This window comes from Equus przewalskii, chromosome 7 (genome assembly GCF_037783145.1).
Source record: "Equus przewalskii isolate Varuska chromosome 7, EquPr2, whole genome shotgun sequence".
Classification (NCBI taxonomy): Eukaryota; Metazoa; Chordata; class Mammalia; order Perissodactyla; family Equidae; genus Equus; species Equus przewalskii.
Genome location: NC_091837.1, coordinates 56,359,745 through 56,387,646, shown reverse-complemented (window position 1 = coordinate 56,387,646; position 27,902 = coordinate 56,359,745). Strand labels below are relative to the sequence as shown.

General features: G+C 33.9%; 1 protein-coding gene across 10 annotated transcripts in view; it reads left to right on the top strand.

The window, feature by feature from the left end:
- Positions 1 to 27,902, top strand: part of NOL4 (nucleolar protein 4) — a 356,931-nt gene that overhangs the window by 107,683 nt on the left and 221,346 nt on the right. For all 10 annotated transcript variants that reach the window (XM_070627555.1, XM_008519936.2, XM_070627565.1 and 7 more), the window contains one exon: positions 5,290 to 5,422. In XM_070627555.1, the coding sequence (XP_070483656.1) occupies positions 5,290 to 5,422 (133 nt within the window). The remainder of the gene's footprint in view (positions 1 to 5,289; positions 5,423 to 27,902) is intronic.

Sequence of the window (27,902 nt, the reverse complement as noted above, 5' to 3'; positions counted from 1 at the left end):
ATTAGACATAAAATGCACATTTTTTGAATATTTTTCTCTAGGATACTAATTAACTCCCCAGTTTAGTTGAATTATCTCAAAGGCAGGAACCAAGTTACACATGTAACCTGTGTATATTCTCCCAAAGGCTTATAACAATAAGAGTTTAGTAAATCCTTGTTAACTAGTTAGTAGACATTAATCGATAGACATATTCAGATTATCTCTGTTAGGGATAGTTTCTCAGGCTAATAAATTCTCTCTTTCTTGAAATTTCTCTAGAACAGGAAATATGGTTAAATATTTGTTTTTAAAATATAGCATTATTTGTTGAAGTATTATTAAATTCTTTAAAATTACTTTGTTGAGCTAACTTTATAAAACTCAAATCAAATTTTTTGTTTCTCTCTTTATTTGAGCAGGTTTAATCTCAAAACTATGTTTATAAAATTGTTTTATCTCGAAAGACTTTATTAAGGGTACAGTCTGTAAGAAGATCTGTATTAGTGCAGTGGCAGTGTCAGGTTCCATATTACCAGATGGCTACATATAAATGATTAAATAAATAGTAATAAAATTGTTGGGTTAAAGACATGAAAGACAATTACAAAATGTTAATGTCTATCCATTCCTGAGAATGGAAAAATTATTCCCCTGATTCATTACATAATTGGAAAAAAAATTTTACAAAACCTCATAAAACTGGTTAGACCTGTCAAATTATTTGTAAGAAGCTCATTTAGATATAGATGTTTATTTCTAGGCCAAAAAGTAGGAAGATCAACTTTGTGCCAACAACATAGCCCACATATGCTGAATCTTTCTGGCTTCTAAAAAATCATACGTATTTCGCACAAAGGAAATAGATCCTTTAAAATATATAACTGGGTTAGGAAAATAACTCTTATCCTTACGTTTTGAGAATACTAAATTGGATGTGCATTGCCTTAAACATATTCAGATAAATGTCTACTTAGATTATTTACAGAATTTTAGAAATTGTGATTATTGAAAGATGAGAGGGCAAGTAAGGGAATTCATGGTTAAAATGGAATTCAAGTAAGATATTCCTTTGTGATTAGGAATTCAAATTGTCATATCTGGATTTTAATGTGTTAATTCAATTAGTTCAACCAGTATTTATTGGGTGCCTTCTATGTAACTGGCACTTTTATAGATAATGGAATTAAACAGTGAATAAATTGACAAAAATCTTGCCTTTGTTAAGCTGATCTTCCAGTGGGCGGCGGGGAACAGACAATAAAGGTAGTAAATAATGAAAGTGTGTATATAAGATGCTAAATGCTATTAAGAGAAATAAAGAAGGCCAGGAATAGGAATCTTTTTAGGATTACAAAATATTGTATCCAATTTAAGATCAACTGACTTTCTTATAAACTGTTGATGAGCATTTAAACTGGAACAAACTTTCTGCAGGAGAGTTTGGCAATAATTATTAAAACTTTTAAAAGTTATTTATATGCTTTGACTAGAAATTTATACTAAGGAATGTGATGTATGAAACAATTTATATATTAGGATTTTTATTGCATAGCTAATAGTGAATGATTTAAAATATTTTCAAGATCCGATAGTGAGGAATTGTCAAATCTGCACTGTCCAATATAGTAGCCACTAGCCGCATGTGGATATTTAAATTTAGTTAAAAATTAATTCAAATTGACTAAAATTAAATTTTCCGTTCTTTAGTTGCTCTAATCACATCTCAAGTGCTCAATAGCCAAGTGAGGCTGGTGGTCACCTTACTGAATAGGGACTATTATAGAACAATTTCATCACTGCAGAATGTTTTCTTAAAGGGACTGACTAAATAACCAGCATTAGAGGCACTGTGGAGCTTACTGAACTGCATGTTGCAGGACTCCCACCCCAAGATTCTAATTCTAAATCCGATGTGTGGGACCGGGTGATCTGAGTTTTTAACAAGATCTACACTCAGGCACATTAAGGTTTGAGGTGGTGCATTTCATAGAAAGGCTAATAATATAGGTTTTAAGTTGATTTGAGCATAAGGCCAGTGAAAAACAGCACAAAGATGAGATTGGTGGGAGTGATATTCAAGCAGTCTCATGGAAAACCCTAAATATTTGACTGAATAGCTTACATGCTAGTTGTATTGACTTGGATATAACTTCAAACTTGTGAGTAGAGAAGTAGCATGTTCTGAAATGGGAAGATTAATTTGGCGGTAGTTGATGAACAGGACTGATGAGAAGAAACTGGAGGCGTGTGGATAATTAGGACACACTCCTATTACCTCCTTCAGGATATGAGAAAATGAGATCTTAAACTGATCAGGACAATAGCAATGGAAATCAGGAGATATATGGTAGGGACTCTTTAGAGGTAACACCTGGAATTTGCAAACTAAAATGAAATATGGAACAGGTTAAAAATGTGAATTCCCAGAAACTTCTCAAAATAGAAATAAAATCTCAGTAATGAAGTTTTTAAAAAAGTACTAAATGTGATTTTTAAAAGGGAGAAGCCTGGGAAGAAAATTATTTTTTACAGTAAAATATTTGTTATAATTTGTAAAAAGTAAGTTTCAAGGAAGCAGAATTCTATGGGGGTTCGCCATGGCTTTCATTATAATGAGATTTTAGTAACATAGGAATAAGCTCACATTGTAGGACGTGGAGATTCTTTTCCTGGTTGTCATACAAAACAAAATACTCCTCCAGGGAAGGATTTAGAGGAATGACCTAAAGATGATCATGAATAAAATAGTTAATATCATATCCATCGAGTTTTCTGATTCTTTACCCTTAGAAATCTTCAGTAATTTCTTCCTATGGTGATTAGCATTATCTCTCTGTTGATAATAAAAAATTACAGTATTACATTTTATACACTTGCACCATTTTTTATTAAAAGATAATTTAATCAGTTAATAATTAGAATAGAACTTACAGTAGGAATGCATGCACTTAATTTCATTAAAGCCCTTTATAAATGTAAGCAATTGGATAATTCATATTCTAATGAGGAGTAGAATTATGAAAAGTAAATTGTCTTTCATAGGAAATCATAGAGGAAAATATTTAAAATAGTCACAATCATTAAGCGACTTGTGATAAATACTTTAAAATGGTGATTTAAAAAAATAAAAATACAAAACAAATACAGGACAAGTCCATTTGGTTACATAACCATTTTAATTTCTTGTCCAAATTCCTTAAAAAGTATGCTTACAAGAGTGGTCATAAAATGTGTATTGATTATCCATAATGTGCTATAGTAGTTTCTAGAACCATTCCATGGCACGGAGACTGTGACCTGGCTCTTTGTATCTACCTTTTCCTTGAACACACACACACATATTCTCATATACACAAGTTTTATATGCACACACATGTATGTATCTCAGATGGTTGTATATATACACACACTATGGAAACATTATTTTACTAGATTACATACAGTTAGCTATTTGTAGTATATATAATAAATGCTTATTATAAAGACTATGTTTATGTAGAATACACAGCTGCTTTATAAACACATGTTCATCTTTATTATTATATTTAAATTTATTTTTTGTATGTTTCATATAATATAATAAATATGAAACATTATTTACTCTAGAATTTGTTATATATTCTACATAACAGTATCAAACAGTTCCATGCTTATTATGTATCTGATATTGTTCTAACTACTTTAAATATATTATACCCCCTCAATCCTTATTTGGCCCCATGAGACTGATACCATTATTATTCCCATTTTATAAATGAGGAAATTGAGACACAGAAAGGTTGGGTAACTTGCTTGAAGTAACACATCTGATAAGTGACAGAGCACGGATCTGAACTGGGCAGTCTGGTTCTAAAGAATGTGCACTAAAATACTATGATGTCACAGACACTGTGTGTAGTATACGTGCTGGATATCTCTGTCGTTGAGCTATGTGTGCATAAATTAGTATGTATGTGGTGCTCATTGATGTGCATATTGAATTCTGTTTTTTCTCTTTTTAACATATATATTTATTTCAGATGCTTTGAATTGTCTTAGAATTTAGAATTGGAGAAAACCTAGCGTACCAAGAGAGAAGGCATGCCACCGGGAGAAATCTTTGTGGCTGATTGCCCAGAAGGCTCACAGGGTGGCATTTCCTTCTGAATTAATGAACAGCTATTTTCTCAAGCCTGGGTGACTTCATATGAATCCCAGTTCTGGTATATAATAGTGGGATAAATCACGTACAGCTCTGTGCCTCAATTTCTCAATCTGTAAAATTGGATGAATCCTGGTACCTAACTCATAGGTTAAGATGAAGATGAAGTGAGTGAATAAATAAAGAACAATGTCTGCACCATAAATAATGGTGCTACCACTACTGCTACTGCTAATTATTATATTAATGTTAAACTCTCAGATCAAACATTTACAAATTAAGTGGTTTTGACTAAACCTGGTGATTTCGATTAAATATTTACAATATTTTACACAGGTTTCTCAAGACTTTCTGCCTGCATAACACACTATTTCTCTGAAAATCAGTTTTCCAAAAGGAGTTTGCTACAGTGAAATGACTACAGCAAAATATCTTAGATTTGGTTTAGGTTGATATTTGACAGGTTTTGATGAATTGGTCATTTGGAAAATTGGCCTTTTGGTAATTTAGCCATTTGGTGATCTGGCTTTCGGTAAATGGATCTTGCACAATTTTACCTAGAATTCCTTTTTGTGGTTGCAGTGAAGTTCACATTTACTTGTAAGGAAAGAAAGGGTGTACTAAAATTACCTTGCTCTGCAATAAATGTGGACTTTGAACCTAGCGATGTAAGTTTGTCTATTATTAGAATCCGTTCTGTTTACCAATGAAAATTTTTTGATTAAGGTTTTCTTATTGTATTGTAAGACTTTGCTTATAATATTTTATTAGGTCACTTATTTTTAAAGTCAAAATGTGTATTTCTCTTTATGCTATGTTTGTAATTGACTCTTTTAGGAAATTTTTTACTAATTAAAAAAAATCCATTCTTTCATTGTTAAGGATAATTCCCCAATGATATCCTCCCTAGGCACATAATTTTACCTTTTAAATCTTCCTATACATAGATACATTGTTTGAATCTTCACAAGTCTTGAAATTCCTTAAAGGGAGAAATCATGCCATTATTTATTATTTCATGTATCAATTAATGTGCAATGTATTTTACCAAGTTCTGTAAAAGCTTGCTTACTGGCTAAACTCTAACTGACCTTATAGATAAAACGGTCACTATTTGAGTGTGTTGTATTTTATGATGCTTTATGATATTTTAAAACCATTTTCAGGATGAAAGTTCAATAGAAAGTGATGAATTTGATATGAGTGATTCAACACGGATGTCCGCTGTGAACTCCGATCTCAGCTCCAATCTTGAGGAAAGAATACAGAGTCCCCAGGCTCTTCATGGTCAGCAAGATGGTAAGAGTTTCAAATTGAACAAACAAACAAATAAACAAAACAAAACACCAAAAATCGGAGTCAGAATTTATTAAAACAACAACCACCTCTTACTCTTGTGTCAATTTTTGTTTGTTTCTGTGGGGACTTTTTCTATGTACTCAGGTTACATCTCCATTATTGTTGGGGTTCAAGTACTTGCTCAAAACTTGGGTAATGGGCTGATTTATAAACAAATGTTAGTTATAAAAAGCCAAGCTTGCCCATGTTTTGCTCCCTGAACTTGAAACATGTTGTATCAACATAGTTTGGGTCTCTTTCTCTAGCTTTGGTTGCTTGGACCATCATTCCTCTGACTGAATTAAGAGTTTAAATATGATCAAAAGAATAATTTAGATGTTTTTCTTTTACTAAAAGACAAAATTGTAACTAAAAACGAAGTTGATATAAAAGCAGTTTTACCAAAGTGGTTTTGCTGAATAAGAAGATTTTTGCTGGGATTTTGAGCTATTTTATTCACCTGTAAAGGAAAGAAAGATCATGGTCTCTTCTTATTCTTGGGTCCATTGAAGATTCCTGAATCATCCCGTTGTTCTTGATACGAAGAAAACTGGATATGCAGAGAAAGTTTTAGGTCGAAATGCTTTAGGTCGAATATTTTCAGGGGTCTTTAAAAACTATCTTTGTAGATTTTTGTTTTTCTAAGTATAAAACTATGTATGCAAGTAGATGTACCTTTCCTGGGTAATTGTGAATGAAAATTAAGGATTATAAGTAGAAAGAAATGGGCCAATTTTATTCAACATTAGTTTATTATTTCTGTGATTAACCAGGTTTACATAAACTTTTTGACTACAGTATTGTTTTGTGCCTACCTGGGTGTAGGTGGGGAAATAAAACTCTTTCCTTGCTTCATATTAAAAACTGGTTGCAAAAGATTGCCACATTTCTATCTGCTATTAGTATTCTGCTTGTGTTGTCAAGGTTTAAGAAATCCCTGGTTTTAAGCATACAAAAATCCAAAAAAAAGCATGGAGATTTTTTTCTCACACTTCAGATGAGTCTGAAAGATGCTGGTGTCCTTGTTGGCATGAGTACGAAGAAGGGGGAGTGCTTCGATTAGTGATTTTAAAATCTTATCTTACTCACAACATAGCAGAATAACTACTGCGGTAGAGAAGACATTTATTTGGGAAATTTCTAAGAATGAAGTTCTTCTGAATTAGATGTAAATTATCTTTTTTCTTCTAAAATATGAGTAGACATCTTCAGATTTTGATTTTGTCAGTGGAAATTGCATAGCACCAGGATTGAAAAATAACTGAATATATATACATATACAGTTATATAGATGCGTATATATGTGTGTGTATACTCTATTAATATTTGTTCACGTATTTTGCCTGTTTATGTCATCATCTTTTTTAGTCTATAATTTTGGAGAATGTAAATGGCAAGAAGATGTCTCTCATGATGCAAATTCATGGTTTTCTTGTTTGAAGTTGCCAGTTGTGGATCTTTAGCTAGGGTACAGCAGATGGGATAAAAATCTATAGTGATTTTAATAAAATGCAGTGGAATAACTTCAAATATTACTTACTCTTAAAAGAAAGCACTTTCTTATAATATATTGAAGTATGCCTCAATAAGGATGTATCTAGTTGTTCCTTCTCCAACCTAATCCTAAGCCTTCCCTTACAGGTTAAATGCCTTTTCCTCACACTCCTCATTGAATTTTCTCATGCAATTATCTCTTCTTTCTCCTGCATCATAGATTTTCCCCAGGATCAGCATACAAAGATGTTGTAATAAATATCCTCTTTAGAAAGCCTCCATTGGTTCCATTGTGCCCCTCCATTCATTGCTCCATTTCTCTGCATGACTCCTGTCACATACTCTACATCAAAACTCATTGAAAGAGTTGTCCATCATCTCCACTTCCTCACCTATACTCTTTTTGACTCATCTCAGGTAGGCTGTCATCCTCACCACTCCACTTCACTTGCTCTTGTGGACATCACCAGCAGTCTTTGTATTGCCAAATTCATTGGTCAGAACTTATTCCTCATCTCCCTCAACACTAACATTAAAGGACAACACACCCTTTGTTTTCTGGAGGGTCTCTGTCTCAGTCATCTCTGTGACTTCCTTTTCCATATCCCATTCTATAGATGTTGGAATGCTCTACAATGCAACTCTTACTTCTCTCTTACTCTACACTCTTTCTCTAGATGATCACATCACATCATGTGGTTTTCCATACCATCTGTACCATAATGAATTCCGTATTTACTTCTCCAAGACTTGATGTCTTTCCTGAGCTCAGGACTATCTCCCCCATCCATTACCTAAAGTTTAACATTCTTAAGATGAATTATCACTGTATGAAACTGTATTATTTTTCTTATTTATTAGCTGTTCCTTTTCTAGAATGCAGACACTATATCAATTAATGTATCTTCCTATGCTTTTGATTTTCCTTTCAGTTGCTCCATTTGAGATAGGTCTTAAATACTCTATTATTTAAATGATTAAATTACAACTTTTCACCATAACTGTGATTTGTCACATCAGTATTACATATTTTTTGTGCTTCCTTTTCTTTCTCCTTTCCCCCGACAACAGCATTCGCCTAGGTAACCCATAGTGACAAACCACTGTATCATCCCCTATTTTTCTTTGTACTTACACACACGTGTACACAAACACATGTGCATATAGTGGTCTCCCCTTGTCTTCAGGGGATAAGTTCCAAGACCCCTAGTGGATACTAGAAACCACGAATAGTGCCAAATTCTACATATGCTATGTATTTTCCTATACATACATACCTACCTATGATAAAGTTTAACTTATAAATTAGGCATGGTAAAAAATTAACAACAATAACTAATAATAAAATAGAACAATTATAACAGCAACTGTAATAAAAGTTACTGTAGGTTTTAGCAACCTCAGCATATGATTTTTTTTCTTTCCTTATTAAGTCAAGAACTTTCACCTTTTCACTTAAAGGAAGCACTTTCCGGCTTCTCTATGGCAGATCCGAATTGCCAGCATCTCTACTCTTGCACTTTGGGGCCATTATTAAGTAAAATAAAGTTTACTTAAATAGAAGCACTGCGATACCATGGCAGTTGATTTGATCACCGAGGGGGCTACTTAGTGATTAATGGGCAGGTGGTGTATACAGTGTGGATATGCTGGACAAAGGGATGATTCACATCCCCAGCAGGACAGAGTAGGAGGGCGCAAGATTTCATCACGCTATTCAAAGCAGCACGCAATTTAAAACTTGTGATGGGCCTAGCCTACTGGAGTAGTGGTTACGTTTGCGTTCTCTGCTTCAGCTGCCCAGGGTTCACGGGTTCAGTTCCCGCGCATGGACCTATGCACAGCTCATCGAGCCATGCTGAGGCAGCATCCCACATACAAAATAGAAGAAGATAGTCACAGATATTAGCTCAGGGACAATCTTCCTCAGCAAAAAGAGGAAGACTGGCAACGGGCATTAGCTCAGTTTAATAGTTGTAAGACATGAACGATCTAAAATTTTTTAAAGTCAAATTAAAACGTCCTTCCCAATGGTTATAACACGGGTAGGAATAACAGTGTATTTATTGGAAACCATATAAAATGCAGAGTAAAAACTTTCAATCAGTTTTCATCTCATTGTGGTTATAGAAAATTTTCAATCTATTCAATACCAAAGGAAAGAAAGAATATGAACTATACACCATTTTGGAGATGTACGTATTTTATATATGTAGGGGAAAGGGAGGAAAAGAAGGGAAATGTCTTGCCACCAGACTAGACAATTGGGTAAAGGCCAAGAAAACACAAATTGGAATGAAGAATTTAGAAAAGAGAAGAATGCTTCAAGATTGATGTATAATATTTAGCTTCTGTTTCTTAATTTAAGTGTATAATGCTTCCCTAGCTCAATAAAAACATAAAGTTAGAAAAATGCACAGAAACTCTGAATCTTTGCATAGGATATATTTTACCCTCATTTAAAAAATTGACACCTAATTGACATATAACGTTATATTAGTTTCAGGTGTACGTGATTTGATACATGTATATGTTGCAAAATGATCACCACAGTAAGTATAGTTAACATCCATCATCACACACTGTTACAAATTTTTTTTTCTTATGAAGAGAACTTTTAAGATCTACTCTCTTAGCAACTTTAAAGTATATAATACGGTATTTATTAACTATAGTCACATGCCACACATTATATCTGCAGGACTTATTTATTTTATAAGTGGAAGTTTGTACCTTTTGACCACATCCACCTATTTTTGAGTAAAATATACTGGGCTATTTAAAACTTTTTTGCAGACTTAAAATAATGCCTTCAGGGTAAACTCATTTAAAGGTTGTATAATCATTCCATTTACTCATAAAAGCATGAGGTCCTGGAAGCTGCTGTGGAATATAAGGAGCTTATTGTGAAAGAGGCTTTGCTATGTAGTGGCTGTGGTCTACAGAATTCCAAAAAATATTCCTGGATCAAAAAACTTAAAGGTGCTCTGTTCTTGAATGTTCCTCAGTTTGTTAAGTGTTCTTGTTCCGCCATCCATTTAAATGGATTATAAGAAGAAATGTTGTCACTTAGGCTTCTGTCTTTGAATCTCAGATCCTAGAAATTTGTGGGAGTATGGATTAGCTCAAAAAGGTATTCTTTCTTAATTATTTACTTTATTCTGAATTTATACATTCTAAAAATAGCTGATCTGTTTTTTCTTATCTGAAATTATTAAAGGATGTCTGGCAAAAGAAAAGTGTCAGAGTTGGAAACAGACAAAGTTTCAGTTCAACTAGAGATTCAACTTCATTTGATCGAGTAATACTTTTCTAAGAACCATTTTAATTGCTTTTCTGAGTTAATACTGTATTGTAAACTATTGATATTTTTGTAAGGGAATATTTATGCTTCATTAAACTCAAAAAGATTATTAAATAACAGCAAAGGATTTCTATATTTTTAAACCTCAAAAATTGTTATAATTTCCCCTTTTTTTGAAGATTATAGGAATACAAGAGTAAGTTGAGACATACTCTCAACTCTCTACACGTTAGCTTAATCAGCTTTAAAAGTAAGGTATTACAAAGAGAAAAAAAGTATACATTTCCCTCTAACTCTCATTGTCTGATTTTGGTTGTGACATCACGGGATAAATTGCTGTTAGGAGAGTGTGTTCAATATCCCTTGATTGTCTCTCAACTTAATGGAGTAATGTGGAGATTTCTTTAAGCATAGTTTTTTTTTTTTTACAGTATTTGGTACTTCGTTAATATGTTAAACAATGGCTTGTTTATACATTGAAACCTTAACAAACAGTGTTCTGTGTGCCAGGCAAAGGGTTGTGGTAATCAATAGAAACAAGAAAAGAGGGAAAACAATTTGTGAGTTAAGAATTCCCTGAAAGAGTTCATCTACATTTACTTCAGCTTTAAAACGTATATTCAAGGCATCATTTAGACATACATAGTTAATCTTCCAGAACTTCAGTCTCCCCCTTTCCAGATAGTATTTGTAATCTAGAAATATTTTGGTATACTTCAATTGGTCTGACCATATTTGATAAACAGGAAAAAAAATTGAATTGGAATTTAGTGGCTAGCCCGCATGCCCATGTTAAACCACAGTGTGTATATATAGACAGAGCTTACAAAATCATGCTTAATTATAATAAACTTTGAAGAACTTCGCCTTCTCTACTAAGAACAGGTAAATTTTTTTTTACCATAAATATCAATAGTAAAAATTACATAATAATTTATATGTTATAAATATGTTATAGGCTAATTATATAATCGGTAAGTATTCTGTATTCTGATTATTTGAATTGCCTACCTTTGAGTAAAATCATAACATTCCCTTTAAACTGTTGTGGCTCTCAGGATCAAAAGGTTAGAAGACAGTTTCCAAAACTTAGAAAATTATCTTGTTTTGAATCTCTTTGGGAAAAAAAAAATTGAATCCCACTGATGTCCGCTCAGTCCTTCAAAGCTAGGACTAGAATGTCCCATCTAGAATCTAAAGTTAGATTCCTGCTTCCAGGGACACAGAGATATTTTGTATGATAACGTATTAGCCTAAAACACTTTTCCCAAGTCATAATCCATAGTTTACTGGTTTGGAAAGAGGTGGCGTTAAGAAGTCCATTGAAGAAACATCCCTGTGTTAAATATTTTTCCAAGATTCTCTGAGCCCCTTTGGCTTCTGTACGGGGGGATCTTTGCCTCCCCCTGGGACTAATATGATATAGCATTCACCCAAAATAAGAAGCATGTTTAGGGCCTAGGTGGCCAAAAGGAGGCAAATGTCCCATTCAGAAAGAAAATTCTAAAAAGTATCTTTCTTGGGGCTTTAAATGTACTTAGGCAAGGGTAAGTGGTAAGATGCTTAGTTATGCATTTTTTAAAGTGTTTTTATAGGGAATATTATTCTTGCATTTCAGGTCATATTATTTGAAAGTTTACTTTTCTCTTAAGTTAACATTCTGCTCTTTGATACTTGTACTGCATAAGTTGTTTTTAATATAAGTGAGTGCTTGTTTAGAAATCGCCATATGGGTTCAACCTAATAGTTCAAATTTTAAAATAACTTAAAATAGAACATGAAGAATATGAAAGCAAAATGTTTTTGAAATTGGAATGTGTTTCTGTTTCAGAACAATGAGGCACGTGCATGTATATCATGTATATCTTGATTTGTACACTTGGAAAATGACCGTAGCCCTGTTCTGAGTGTAAACAGAGAATGGAGTAAATTTAAAAATGGTGATTTAGTTTTGAGATAAATAAGTTCGCAATGAGATATGGTAGTGGGAGTTTCATTTTCTCTTCTGTCCTCATTTAGATTATATGCTGAGCTGGCAGCATAGACTCCTACCTGGGGAATTTATAAAAAAGATACAGATTCATAGGGCCCACCTATGACGAAGACAATTATGTGGGAAAATGTGTGGAGCCAAGATTCCAGACCATACTTTGGATGATACTCCTCACACTTCTACCTGGCAGTGCTGGAGTGTCGAGATGAGTACAGTCTAAGGGGTACTGAGTCATGTGGGTGTAGTTCATGTTAAAATGCTGTTTTCGGTGTGTTACCTTCTAAATTACCTTCTGAGAGACTATTGATGTGCAAATTTGTATGGACTTCAGTTAACACTGTTTTCTTAGTTATGACCATTGCTGTGTACCACTGTTTATAACAAGTTATGACAAGCGCTATTTCACTTTTTAAAACACCCCGCTACTAGTCTAAAAAATTTTACAGTCTGTTTGCGGTCTTATCTATGTGAATATTGTCCACATTGGCTTTAATTTAGAAACACACACACAAAATACTCTTTTACTGCTCTGTGTATATGTGAATACAATTTTAGTAAAAATATATCTGTGACCAAAATTGCATCTAATATAGCTGAATAGGATAGTTTCAAGTAGTTATTAAAGCATATAAACCAGTAATTAAAAACAACTACTATTTGCCATTTAATTTAGTTGGAAAATCCAATAAAACATGTTTTTAATAAAAATGATGTAAAACTATACTTAATAGGAAATTAAATTTAGTGGTTAATTTTTTATGATGATGATTTTTAATTAGGAAAGCAATTAAAAATTTTTTAGGCTGAACACCAAATTCCCTACTGAGGTTATGTTGTCTTGTGTAAGTCATTTTCTTTGTTCCAACTTTGTTTTCCTTTAAATGTTTCTAATTGCTTAGGAAATTTTGCACCAAGCAAAAATGGCTGAAAGAATGTTGTTGGGTGTTTTTTATATACATGTAATAAAGTATTTAACTTCCAAAATTGAATCTGTTCTTAGCAGTGTTATTGTTCTCAATTTTTAAGTTGCATATACTTCTGAACTTAAAATACCTGAAAATGATACAATTCTGCTGCTCTTCCTTAATTCAAGTTGTTCTAATGGTAGATTAAAAAATAATTTACATGATGAATGTATTGAATTAATTATCTTAGGTTGAGATAGTTGAGCTGATGAAGCTTTGGAAAACTTTCTCTTCCTAGCAGTTGCTCTAAAAATAATTATATCATAATTTGCAGAAATATAAAATATCTTTATAAGTAATGTAAAGAAAATAGATAATTAGGAGAAATGTTATGATGAATCAGAGGAAATTTTGGTTGCTAGATTCTTTTGTAATAGTATGTATGCTTGTGTGTGTGTGTGTATTTAATCATTTGAAATTGATTTTGAGTAGTAATTCTCTATTTCCAAAAGCAGAAGAAGAAATTGCAATTTGGCTTACATATAAAGCATAAGTATGGAAAAAAGATGATTCGTTATGCATTTTTTAAACTGTTTTTACAGGGAATATTATTCTTGCATTTTGGGTCATATTATTTGAAAGTTTATTTTTCTCTTAACAGTCTGCTTTTTGATACTTGTACCGAATAAGTTGTTTTTAATATAAGTGAATGTTTGTTTAGAAATTTAGTTTATTGATTTCAGTCGGAAGCTTGCACACCCCAGAGACCAATCCAGTCCTAGCTAGGTCCTGGATCTCTGGAAAATTAGGGGGAACTGGCTTGGTTCCAGGCTTACCTTGGAGAGTCTAATCTGATCAGGGAAGGATGTCAGATTAATTTGGAATTTTACTTCTGGGTTAGGTCTTTGTTTTGAAGTATTTCTCTTGTGGTTTGTCCTTATCTTCATGGTGGTGTTCACTGGTCCATGAATGATTACATGGATCTAGTGTTCAAGGTTGCAGCACCTCCAGGAAATGCCAAAATTCTGTTAGAACCAAGTAGAAGATACTAGACCCGTTAGTCTTTGAATTTTGAGTTTTGTCTGTCTGATAATACATAAGGTCAAGAATCCACATGACCCTGGAGAGATGTTAGAAAGTATATATCTTTTGTGCATTTATTCAAATAAACCTTGAACCTATAAATGCCTGGATCCGATATATTAAAAAATCAGAACCACTTGAATTTTTCCAATTTGAAATTCTTGAGCAACTAACTTTTTTTCTAATTGTTTTGTTTTTACTATCAGCTGGCTAGCCTTTATGAACTCTTATTGTAAAGTCAACACTATGCTGTGTTTCTTTACAACTTTCTTGTTGCTAGAGTGGGTCAGCTATTACTTTTTTAAAAAACAGCTTTGGCCTTTAGGCGAAAATAATTTCAATATTAAAGGGTTTTGAAACTGCTACTGCATGAAAGTTGTACAGAGATATAAAGCAGCTATAAAATTGGGCTAAATTGGCCATAAAAATCTTTATTTACTAGGGTTACAAAGATCATAATTAGATGGTGGGTGTATAAAATAAAAGAATAGTCGGAGGGTATTGAAGAAAGCAGTTGAAAGGATATTTTCTTATATTCATTGTAAATTTATAGTATATTTGTTTTCTTATCAGTCTCATTTCTTTACTTGACTAGGAGCACTGTGGGGGCAGGAAACAGAGCGTATCTTATGCATCCTTGCACACTGCCTTTGGAGCCAAGCACAGTGTTCGACATACAGTGGAATGTAGGTTTTGAATTGAAATACCATTTTGAAATTTCTTCCCTCATCTTCTTGATTCTGTAGTGAAAGTGCACTCAACCCTTAGATAGGTAGTTGATTTTCTTGCCCATGAATGAGTACTCTGTCCTTTTTACATCTTACTTTGGAGTTCCTGATGCCTGTGCTTCCTCCCTTATCTACCTCCCACATCTACTCAGGAGCAATCAAACAATAAAGTAGCTTTGAGATCCTAAAGTGATTTCATTAAGAAGGCAGCATGAAGAAACTCTTAATTTTAAATCTTGAGACTTGTTATTTTTTTTTTAAATCCCATATCTGCCAATAACTAGTTTTTCAGCCTTATTTACGAATTAACTTCTTTAGGTAACCATTTCTACATCTATAAATAAGGAGCTTAGATAACCTCTCTCTAGGATTCGTTCTAGCTCCAGAACAGTCTGAGCGTTCATCCTTTAGGATTCTTTTTCTCATCTATCACATTTTGTTGTCCTCATCCTAATAAATCACTTTTTAAAAAAAAATGAATGAGATTACATCATTTTCTATATATCTCTAAACTGGTTTATGTTTTCTCAGACTGGAGAAAGGGATTAAAGAATGATGGAGACAACCCTATCCTTCTCTCAGCTAGCCTTTCACTTCTTTAAAGAGCCATTTTAATTCCAAGATATATGTATGAGGAGTATTTAGAAAACCAGTGTGATAACTGAAGGGGCAGCCTTCCCACTCTCCCAATTTTTCCCTCCAGTTGTGAATCACCCAGAGTTATTCTCTGTCTTGTTTTTGCTACCAGTCTTCCATGCCTTTGGTAAATTGTAGTCAATGCAAAGGCTCATGGATTGCCAAAATGTGAAATTAACACTCCCTTCTTTTTCCTCTTCATTAGGAACATCATTCATAAGAACACTTATCCCCATTCCTTCCCGAATGTGTGTGTGTACATAAGCATGTATATATATACATACATACATATACATATATATATATGGGGGGGGTAATGTGTGTATGTGGAGATGGAGGGAAGAATGAATGGAGGAAGGGAGACAGAGAGAGTTTTAGTACTTTCAACAATAATGATTGTTTTCCTTCAAGTGTTTTTTATGAAATTTATCCTAAGGTCCTGAGGTACTGGAGGGTTTCTTAGGATTTCCTTCAACAGCAACATCATTAAAGCTTTAGCAACCTCAAATGTCTATATACATTTCAGAATTTTAAGATTTTTGGAAGTCAAATATCAATCAGCCTATCTCTCAGTATGGGGATTTATTTCACAAACATAACATTATTGCTATAACGTAATGTCTTGGAGAATAGATCGTAGCATTATAACAATAAAAAATACAGCTCATCACTGCTTAGCTTTGTCTTTATTCAAATCTATCATAAGGCAATCAAGAAAAATCATATTAGCATTATGGGTATGGAGGAGTTTAATACACTGAATGCTGATGCCAGTGTTCTAAATTGGTCTCAGTGAGGACATGCTTACTCTCTTAATGTAAGTCAACAACATCAGTGGTTTGTTTATTTAAAATGTCATATACATAATTCTATTTTAGAATTGATGAAAAACATCTAAACTATCATCTGTATTTGACCATCTAAAATCAAATTATTGTTTTAGATATTTCCAAAGGAAAGTGAAGATAGATGATGACAAGAACTAAAATGTCTTGACTGCTTGCTGTATGCCAGGCACTGTCCCAAGAATTAACTTTTTAGGTTTTCACAACAATTGTATGAGGTAGAGACTGTTGTTGTTTTTGTGGCTAGATGGGGAAACTAAGGCTAAGTAACTAGCCTATCATTACCCAATTTCTCAGTGGTAGAAACAGGCTTGGAACACAAGCCTTCTGGATCTGGAGCCTATGTCTTTAAAGATGAGTTTCAAACAAACAAACAAACACATGGAAAAGGAGAACAGTTTGGTGATTACCAGTGGGAAACAGGGTAGGGGAAGGGCCAAGGGGTAAAGGGGCACACATGTATGATGACAGATGGAAACTAGACTATTGAGGGTGAATACGATGCTGTCTATACAAAAGCTGCAACATAATAATGTACGCCTAAAATTCACACAATGTTATAAGCCAATATGACCTCAATAAAATAACTTAAAATATATATAGATGACGACAGTAACAGTAGTTAGTTTTTTGTGGGGCTCAATTATGGGTGATTCTTATTTTCTTTTTGCACTTTTCTGTAATTTACAGATTTTCACAATAGATACGTATTATTTCTGTAAGAAAAAAGATGAGTTTCTAAGCTGCCACAAGCCCACCTCTGTAACCATTGCATTTATTATATTCTGTAACTTATGCTTGCTTATACACATTATTTTATGCCGTGCATGCTCAACCATCCCATCATGTTCTTATTTCCTGAACAGAGAATTAATATTCTGGCCAATATTTTAGTATTTCTTGTGCTTTTTAATCTATCTATAATAGCTACTTGTAGATGTTTCCCCATACTTTCCTATTTTCATGCATGTGTCTTCTTTGTTTCTACATTGTCATGAAGAAATTAAAATATTATTTCTAGCCATTGAAATCTATTGGTTTCATATAGCTTTCTAAAGCAGGAGTAGCAAACTTAAATTCTGTTTATTTCAATAACATCTCTTGACAATAATTGCCCTGCATTTAAAATTCATATTTTCTTTTATCTGTTAAATATGTAATTGACTTTTGACAATTTCTTTCATTCCCCCTATTCTTCCCTTGTATAGAAAGGACAATAAGAAATTGTGATTGACCTCCTCTACTGCATTCATTATTTTGAATCTTCTCATTTTATTTCGCTGTGCTTTATTCTAAATAATAAGACCAAGCTTTGACAGAAATGAAAAAAAAAATACTTTTCATTCATGACTCTCCACTCCTGCCAATAATGATTTATCTTATCTCATAAGCTTTTTTTGGGTAACATAGCCTTGCTTTGTGTGAAATAACAAAGTGCACTTTTTTGGATAAAGAGCGCCATTTTCCTACCAAAAACATCCAGATAAATAAGCTGTTTTAAAATATTAATCATACAAATCATGTCTTAAAATAACATACTTTATATAATGATAACAGTTATGTTAACCTAATAAAAACATTTTAAAAAGGGTGTTAAAGGGTACATAATGTGGAAATTATCCAGAATAAGCTAAGTAGACTTATATAATGATGGAATATTCAGCCCTACCCAAATGTTAGCAAACTCTCAAAATAAAACATCAAACTTCAAAAGATGCCATTTATTATTATAAATTGAAATTACTTGCGTCTCTCAAAAGAACAAAACTGGACCAATAAAGTTTATTAAGTGCTTGTGAGACGTTGCAGCTTTGAGAACATAGAGTTAGTGAATTGAGAGGTTAAGAATAGAACCAGTTACCACTTGGGCACATTTTTTGTCTAACGATTGTGAATATCCTTATATATTTTATAGGGCTTGTCAGCCAGCCAATCTGTAAACAGGCCAGCTTCTGCATTTGCATCCTTAGATAGGGGTCTATTCCTACTTTCTTAAAAGGAAGACTACAAACTGTTATTCTGGGTATGAAAATTTTATCAATAAGCTCCAGATAGACTAGGTATTTTGACTCTCTCTTGGAAAACATTTCTTACCCCATGGTGGTGATATTTTAATAACGATCATGCAGTTTAATAATTAAAATAGTCTCTTGGGTCACATATTATTCTCATTTCAAAATTAAACCATGTCTTTTGTTTTCTTTCGTTGAAACAATCCTGCTGTTTGCTACTAAAAATAGTCTTACCTTGTTAAGCAAGTGTTTGCTAAGAATTCTTTATAATGCAGATTCCAAACTATTGTTAAAGATGACAGTGGACAAGAATGTGGTACAATGGATAGCAGTGGACCAGGGTTCACACGACCAAAGTTTGGATCCAGTTCTGTGACATAAACTGTGTGTCCTGATGGATATTGTCTCACATACAATTAGCCTAAGAGTCCTCCATTTTCAATTAGGGGTAATATTTGCCTTATTAATGTCACAGAGTTTATGATAGGAATCAATAAGATAATATAGTCATTTATAACAAATATTTATTGACCGCCTACTATGTGCCAGGATTATAGTAAGTGCTGGAAATTCAGCAGTGTACAAATCATAAGAGGGGTCCATACTATGAACATTGACATATAGTCTAGTAGGGTGGAGGCACAAGACTAAATTTATCACTACAAATTGTGATAATCACTATGAAGGGAACGAGGGTACTCCCTCATGAAAGAGTATGGCAGTGGCACTGTTTTCACCTGGCCGTGGAGGAGCTGGAAATGCCTCAGAAGTGACCCAGAAGATGAACAACAGTTCATAGGTGAAAAAGGCACAAGAGCACTTTAGGCAGAAGCAACAGCACATGCAGAGGCCGTGTGCTTTGTAAACTGTTAAGGTATAACGGGGCAATATCTTGATATTAAACTGTATGTGCTTGGTTTTTCAAATCCTTTTACTTCTGCTCACCACGTCTCCTCTCAAGGACAATCCGAGGCTTTCCAAATGAACTGCCGTCAGGCTAAGCATAGTATGGAAAGAATAAAGAATCAATTGCTTGGATTTTGAGTGCTTAAGTAGATATTTTAAAATTAATAGCTTAGATAGACATCTTTAAAACCATAGCTTTTACTGGCAAGATACAAACATAGAATAGAATTCTAAGAAATTGGCTTTAAATAGGAGCAAAATCCTAGAGGTCTGAATGAATACATTATGGAAGGGACAAGAATGCATAAATACGTAAGAAGTTTTTTTTCTCCCAAAAGAAGTAAACAATCCAACTGTATGTGGGAAAGAGCAATTTAGAGAGATGTACTGCAAGGTTCTCTGGGAAAAGGCTAGTGGCCCTGGCCAGGGTGTCAGGGTAATTGGAATACGCTTGAAGGATGAAAGAACCGTGTGAGTATGGGTCTCATTACCCAGGGTGCAGTCAGGAAGACTACAAACGTCATAGAGAGATGTCCCTGTGTCCAATGTGGCATCTAGAGTGCAATAGCAATAGCATGAGGTACTTAGGTAATAGACTAAAGGAAAGTCTCACAAACACATATGCCAGCTTGGTGGGGGGGTCGGGGGGTGGTGAGTTGCCAGAAGAAGCAGCAGAGAGGTCTGGTGAACTGGAAGAATCTCAGAGGTTGGGATGAAAAAGTCCTGAATCTATCATTTGGAAGCCCTGGCAAGATCATGGTCATCATCAGCAGATTCAACGAGGATAAACACCTGATGAGAAAATTATTCTTCCATAGAGGACAGTGAAGACAAAATAAAGTGGCTGTCTTCTCCTTCTCACCTACCCTTCCCAAGCTTCATGCAACGTTATGTCTTTGAGACTCCTAGGAAGATGGGGAAAGAATGGTGGTGGTTAGAATCCTGACTAGTTTACAAGAGAGACTGAGTAGTTATACAAAGAAGACTGAGTTCACTAGACATGACAACTCCCTTCATTTGGCATAAATTTCCCTCCCTGACCAAAAGTGTGGCAGCTAAATGGAATTCAGTTAAAAAGGAAAATGCCCTCTTTTTGTACACTCAAGGTGGTGACCATGTCAATTTATACTAGTCTTACATGCAATGCAAATATCAGAGTAATCATCATTACATTTAGGAAAAGAGCCCAGAAGTTAACATTTCTAAGGTATCTTCAGTTACTTGAAATTTGTCATCCTGATCAGTTTCCCTCTTTTTTAATACCTTGTGGGAAATTGGATACCGGCTTCATTTTGTACCTGCATTCTTTTATCAGTGATTGCTAGGCATTTTAGAAATCCTCTTCCAGATCAAAACATATTTGAAAATTACGCTGTATATTTTGATCCTATATGAGTAATTATTGAATTACTCCTTTTCAAATTGGCTTGTCGTTATATACACATAGTTGTGTTGAACATGACTTATTAAATGTTTTGTCTTCTCTATACTTACCTTTCTAAAATGAATTGTTTGATAATATGTAGCAAAGGGACATGTTCTTACTTGTGGGGTGTAATTGGGTAATTGGTTTGTTAAAGTGTGTCATTGAGGGTGTGTGTCATTGTCTTCTGGGAATTGTTCTATATCAACAGCATCTAGTGTCACGTGAAGACTGTTGCTGCTTGATGACATCCTTTGCATTTTGCCAATTTTCTATATTAATAAAGGGCAAAATCTATCATTAATAATAATGACTTAAATTTAGAAGAAGGGAATTAACTCCATCTGAGACATTTCACTTTCAATTAGAATCCAATTTACATCCACCTAATGTGAATTTCTGTGACCTGACCAACGCTGAGAGGTTTATGACCATCATCCTCCAAAACTGACACACATTTCATTCTAATATAAAGAGAAAACATGTATTTATTGTCTCCCTGGCAAGTAAAATTATGTATTCATTGTTCAGACATTTAAATTAAGATGAAAACATCTTGGCTTCAAGAAAATCCTAAAATATTTCAATTATCTGAGATGAGAAGAAATAGCATACAAATATGTGTTGGATTCCTCTTCTCATGGAAATTATTTTATGATGGGAAAGGTAAATCTTTGGATTTAAAAATCTGTAAAGGCATTTTGCAAGTTTAAAAATAATAATAGTATTTTTATTTGGGTAGTTTATGGTCAATCTATTTAGGAAGTTATCTTTATTTTTTTTGTCTTGCTTTTGCAAAGACAAAAGTTGGTAGTTGCTACTATTTGCACTATTGCCATAGAAGGTAAAATCCTGGAACACTGGCACACTTTGTGTTTTATGCTGAAAAAGGCAGTCATGGAAAATAGTAAAATCATCAATTACTTTTATAACCACTAGAGGTCTACTGATATCAAATTTCTGTCAATATCCTTCATCTCTACAAATATTTAAAATTATTTCATGTGAAAGTGAATATTCTCTTCTTTGTTTTATGTATCTTTTATTCTATGGATTTAATTCCACTTAAAGTTCAGGGTAGCTGGCAGTTTGGGGGCATTGGGGAGGGTTTTGTTGGGTCTTTTGGGTTTTGTTGGGTTTTTTGGGTTTTGTTTTCCTCTCAAGTTTTGTTTATGTTCTATGTCCTGACTCTTAGGAAAATGTAACTTTTAAGTGGTTGGTGGGCATTGGGTAGTTTAAGTACACGCCAACACTTATATATGCATGTGCGTATGATAACATTAGTTAAAAAGAAATGTCTGCTTTGCTTTTTATTCAGCAGACTATGTGAAGTCCATTTGATTCTAAAGCAAGAATTTGCTGTCTGGCGCTACACATTTTCACATGGACTTGTGAATGCACCTTCAGGGAGTTTGCAGCGTGCATACAAATCAGACATAAGCAGAGTGCACCATTCAAGGACTCATGTTATGTCGTCAGTCATGTGGCTAAAAATAGATGCTTTCTATTTTGTTAGAAATAATAAATATTACTAGCCACCATTTTGTAGAAAATCTGTGTGTAATAACCCTGGAAGCATTAAATATTATTGTGCTATTCAATAGGATCTGCTATTTTATGTTCTTTTATATAAAAGGTAGCAATTCAAATCTGTGTGACAGAATTAGGTAGCCCATCGTTGAACTCTGGTGCTTAGGAGGAGCTTAGTAAGTGCTGTTCAAGTGACGTTCTGTCTTCTTGTAGTGGAGTGCAGGTGACATTTGAAGAACTAAGACACACCCTGTAGTCCCAGAGTCTCCTGTATCTACAGTACTTTGAACGGTCCTAGGTTGCAAAGCTTAGTAGAAATGTTGCTTCTGTCACTTTCTCCCTCCAGTCCGGCTCCAGCCTTTTTTCTTGTAAAAGTGAAATTACAAATGTGGTGTCATCGTTTTGGAAAAAGGAGGAGGGGAAATGTGTAAGTTCTTTTCCCATTAGCCAAAATAATTATGAATGCATCTGCAATAAAAAGAGAACAATCTGAATTTAAGGAAACATCACATCTACATTTCTGGAGCATTTAAGGAAGTGGCCATGAATTTTTTATCTTCGGACATCACTCTCTCTAGGAGGCACGGGCAAGGTTATGAGAGCAGCAAAGGGGTGACTTTCATTCAATTCCTTTAGGCAACACTATTCTTTTTTACCACATGTTGCTAAATAGTCGTAGTTTATACTATCTAGGATGACCTTTTGAGTAAGCAGAAATGGCTACTGCTGGTGTAAGGGATTTGGAGGATATCAGAAATGCCTCCCCTTGGCTTCTGTGTGTGGGAAGTGAACTTCATCTATGAAATGATGCAAGTTTGTGCACTCTACAAAGGCTGCTGGCCACAGGGTGAGTGAAGGCTGATTCCAGGTCAGGTTTGGCTCTGCCAAGCTGAATATGCTGGTGCAAAGCTGCATCTGCCCAGAGGGATGGGCATTTTTTGTAATTCATCTGCAAAGAGGAAGCACCTTTTGCAAGTATCCAGCCTTTCTGTGGTTTGCTCGGGGCATGCTGTGTGCCACTGCCTGCCCCCTACTAAATTATCTCCCTTAATCCTCTATCATGGTATAAGAGATTTATCACTATACTTTTGGTGTCTGAACGTTCTTGTATTTTCTCTCTCATCAAAATTAAAATGTTATATACCCCTCAAAGTAAAACCTTTGCAGCTATGAATTAATACCTAAATTTAAATCACCACCTGCTATCTGGGAAGGCTCTGATGGAATTTAAATGCTGTTTTTGGCATTTGTAGAATATATATAAACTAAAATACTAAATCCCTGAGAGGAAGTATGGACCATTAAAACTGCTGTCCTTGGTAAGAAAATCAGAAATATGTTTCTCTTTTAAGAAAGAAAAATTTTTAATTAAAATTTAATAATAAGAGGGTAAAGTCTGCAAAAGTGTCTATGTGTTTATTATACTGTTTTCTACTCTTTTTCTTCTTGGCACCTGAGAAAAATCAATCTTTCTTGGGCTGTAAAACTTAAACATCCCCATCCCTCATTATCAAATATACTTTAATGACTCTTCATGCTTGAGTTAGTGTCATAATTTATGAAATATTGTTTATAAAATTAGATAAGCCATAAAAGACTGACTACTGTAAAAACTGGTAATTCATAATTTTATCAGTTGAGGTGAGTAAAACTGTAAGAACCTGGGTTTCTTATGGTTTTGTAGGATACATGATTGTCAAGCTCTAAAAGAAATGCACTTCTGTTGGGTAAGAGGAACATGACTACTTGTTATTTTCCTACTGCAAAAATTTAAAATAAAGCAATTTGCCAGTGTTTTTTCCTGAAAACTAAATTCTATTTATTTTTTGTTTATTTATTAAGCCTTATTTTTCGTTTCTTTTTTTAAATGACTACTTTTTTAAGGGGAGCAGTTTTAGGTTTACAACAAAATTAAGAGAGAGCTACAGTGATTTCCCATATACCACTTCCCCCACACATGCATAGCCTCCTCATTATCAAAATCACTCACCAAAATGGTACGTTTTTTGCCAAGGATGAAACTATATTGACTAATCATAATCACCCAAAGCCCATAGTTTACCTTAGGGTTCACGCATGGTATCATACATGTGTGGGTAAATAGATAATGACATATATCCTTCATTATAGTATCATACAGAGTAGTTACACTACCCTAAAAATCCTCTCTGCTAGAATTCATCTCTCTCCCTCCCCGCCCTGGCATCCACTGATCTTTTTATTGTCTCCACAGTTTTGCCTTTTCCAGAATATCATGTAGGTCGAATCAAACAGTATGAAGCCTTTTGAGATTGGCTTCTTTTACTTAGCAATATGCATTTAAGATTCCTCCATGCCTTTTCATGGCTTGATAGCTCATTTATTTTTAGCACTGAATATTATTCCATTGTCTGAATGCACCATAGTTTATTTATTCATCCACCTCTTGAAGGGCATCTTAGTTGCTTCCAAGTTTTGGCAATTATGAACAAAGCTGCTATAAACATCTTTGTGCATCTATGTTTTATGTGGTCATAAACTTTCAGCTCCTTTGGGTAAATGCTAAGGAGCATGATTGCTGGATTGTATGGTAAGAGTTTGTTTAGTTTTTAAGAAAGTGCCAAACTATCTTCCAAAGTAGCTGTACCATTTTGCATTCCCACCAGCAAAGAATGAGAATTCCTATTGCTCCATATCCTCACCAGAATTTGGTGGTGTTCGTATTCTGGATTTTGGCCATTTTAATAGATATGTAATGGTTATCTTGTTGTTTCAATTTGCATTTCCTTAGTGACATATGATTTGGGGCATCTTTTCATGTTCTTATTTGTCATCTGTATGTCTTCTTTGCTAAGGCGTTTGTTAAGATCTTTAGCCCATTTTTTAATTGAATTGTTATTGTTGAGTTTTAAGAGTTCTTTGTATATTTTGGATAACAGTACTTTATCAAATGTCTTTTGCAAATGTTTTCTCCCACTCTGTGGCTTGTCTTCTGTTTCTCTTCAATTGTCTTTTGCAGAGAAGACATTTTTCATTTTAAGGAAGTCCAGATTCTGAATTATTTCTTTCGTGGATCATGCCTTTGATGTTCTATCTAAGAAGTCATCACTGTGTTCAAGGTCATCTAGGTTATCTTCTAAATGTTTTCTAGTTGTGCCTCACATTGAAGCCTATGATCCATTTTGAGTTAATTTTTGTGAAGGATGTAAGATCTGCATCTAGATGAAATTTTTTTGGTATGGAAATGTCCAGTTTTTCCAGCACAATTTGTTGAAGAGACTATCTTTACATCATTGTATTGTCTTTGCTCCTTGTCAGTGATCCATCTATCGTGTTTGTTTGGGCCTATTTCTGGGCTCTCTGTCTCTTGTGTTGACCTGTTTATTTATTCTTGGGCCAATACCACACTGTCTTGATTACTCTAGACTTATAGTAAGTCTTTAAGCTGGGTAGTCTTAGTTCTCCAATTTTTTCTTCTCCTTCAATATCGTGTTGGTTATTCTGGGTCTTTTGTCTCTCTGTATAAGCTTTAGAACAGTTTTCTGATATCATAAAATAACTTGCTAGGGTTTTAAGATTACATTGAATCTGTAGATCAGTTTGGGAAAACTGACATCTTGACAATATTGAGTCTTTCTATCCATGAAAATGGAATATCGCTCCATTTATTTAGTTTTTCTTTGATTTTGTTCATCCGAGTTTTGTAGTTTTCCTTACATAGATTTTATATGTATTTTATTAGATTTATACCTCAGTCTTTCATTTTGGGGGGTGGATATTGTGTTTTTAATTTCAAATTCCACTTGTTCTTTGTTGATACATAGGAAAGCAGTTGACTTTTGTGTATTAACCTCGGACCCTACAACATTACCATAATCACTTATTAGTTTCAGGAGGTTTTTTTGTTGGTTCTTCAGATTTTCTACATACATGATCATGTCATCAGTAAACAAAGACAGTATTATGTCTTCCTTCCCAATGTGTATACATTTTATGTCCTTTTCTTGCCTTATTGCATTAACAAGGCCTTCCAGTATGACATTGGAAAGGAGAGATGAGGGGACATCTTTGCCTTGTACCTGATCTTATGAGAAAACTTTGAGTTTTGCATCATTATATATAATGTTAACTGTGAGCTTTTTGTATATAGGCTTTATCAAGTTGAGAAAACTGTCCCTCAATTCCTAGTTTACTGAGAGTATTTTATCATGAGTAGGTCTTAGATTTTTGTCAAGTGCTTTTTTTCTGCTTCTACAGATATGACCATGTGATTTTTCTTTTTTAATCTGTTCATGTGTTGCATTGTATTATTGACTTTGGAATGTAGAACCAGCTTTGCATACCAGGGGGTAAATCCCACTTGGTTGTGGTATATAATTCTTTTTATACTTTTTTGGATTCGATTTGCTAATGTTTTGTTGCATCTATTTTCATAAGAGATACTGGTCTGTAATTTTCTTTTCGTGTAATGTTATGTCTGATTTTGCTATAAGGATACTGCTGACTTCACAGAATGAGATAAGAAGTATTCCTTCTGTTTCTGTCCTCTGAAACATATTGTAGAGAAGTGGTATAATTTCTCCTTTAAATGTTTGGTAGAATTCACCAGTAAATCCATCTGGTCTTGGTCTTTCGGTTTAGAAAGTTATTAATTATTGATTCAATTTCATTAATAGATATAGGCCTGTTTACATAGTTTATTTCTTCTTGTGTGAGTTTTGGCAGCTTTTGTTTTTCAAGGAATTGGTCCTTTTCATCTATATTATCAAATGTGTGGGTGTAAAGTTGTCCATAGTATTCCTTTATTATCCTTTTAATGTCCGTGGGATCTGTAGTAATATCCTCTGTTTCATTTCTGACATTAGTAATATGCGTCCTCTCTCTGTTTCTTAGCTTGGTTAGGGGCTTATGATTTTATTGATTTTTAGAAAGAATCATCTTTTGATTTCACAGATTTTCTCTATTGATATCTTGTTTTCAATTTCACTGATTTCTGCTCTAATTCTGCTGACTTTGGATTTAATTTGCACTCTTTTTCTAGTTTCCTAAGGTAGAAACTTATCTCATTGATTTTAGATCTTTTTTTCTTTTCTAATGTATGCATTCAATGATATAAATTTTACTTTAAGGACTGCTTTCACTGCATCTCACAAATTTTAATAAATATATTTTCATTTTCATTTAGCTCAAAATATTTTTAAATTTCCCTTGTGATATCTTCTTTGACTCGTGTTTTATTTAGAAGTGTGTTGCTTAAGCTCCATGTATTTGGAGATTTTCCAGTTATCTTGCTATTATTGATTTCTAGTTTCATTCCACTGTTGTAAGAGCATTCATTGTATAATTTCTATCCTTTTAAATGTGTTAAGGTGTGTTTTATTGCCCAGAATGCAGTCTATCTTGGTGAATGTTCCACGTGAACTTGAGAAGAATGTGTGTTCTGCTGTTGGATGAAGTAGTCTATAAATGTCAATTATATCCAGTTGATTGATGGTGTTGTTGAGTTCATCTATGTCCTTACTGATTTTCTGGCTGCTGGATCTGTCCGTTTCAGAGAGAGGGATCTCAAACTATGATAGTGGATTTGTCTATTTCTCCTTGAA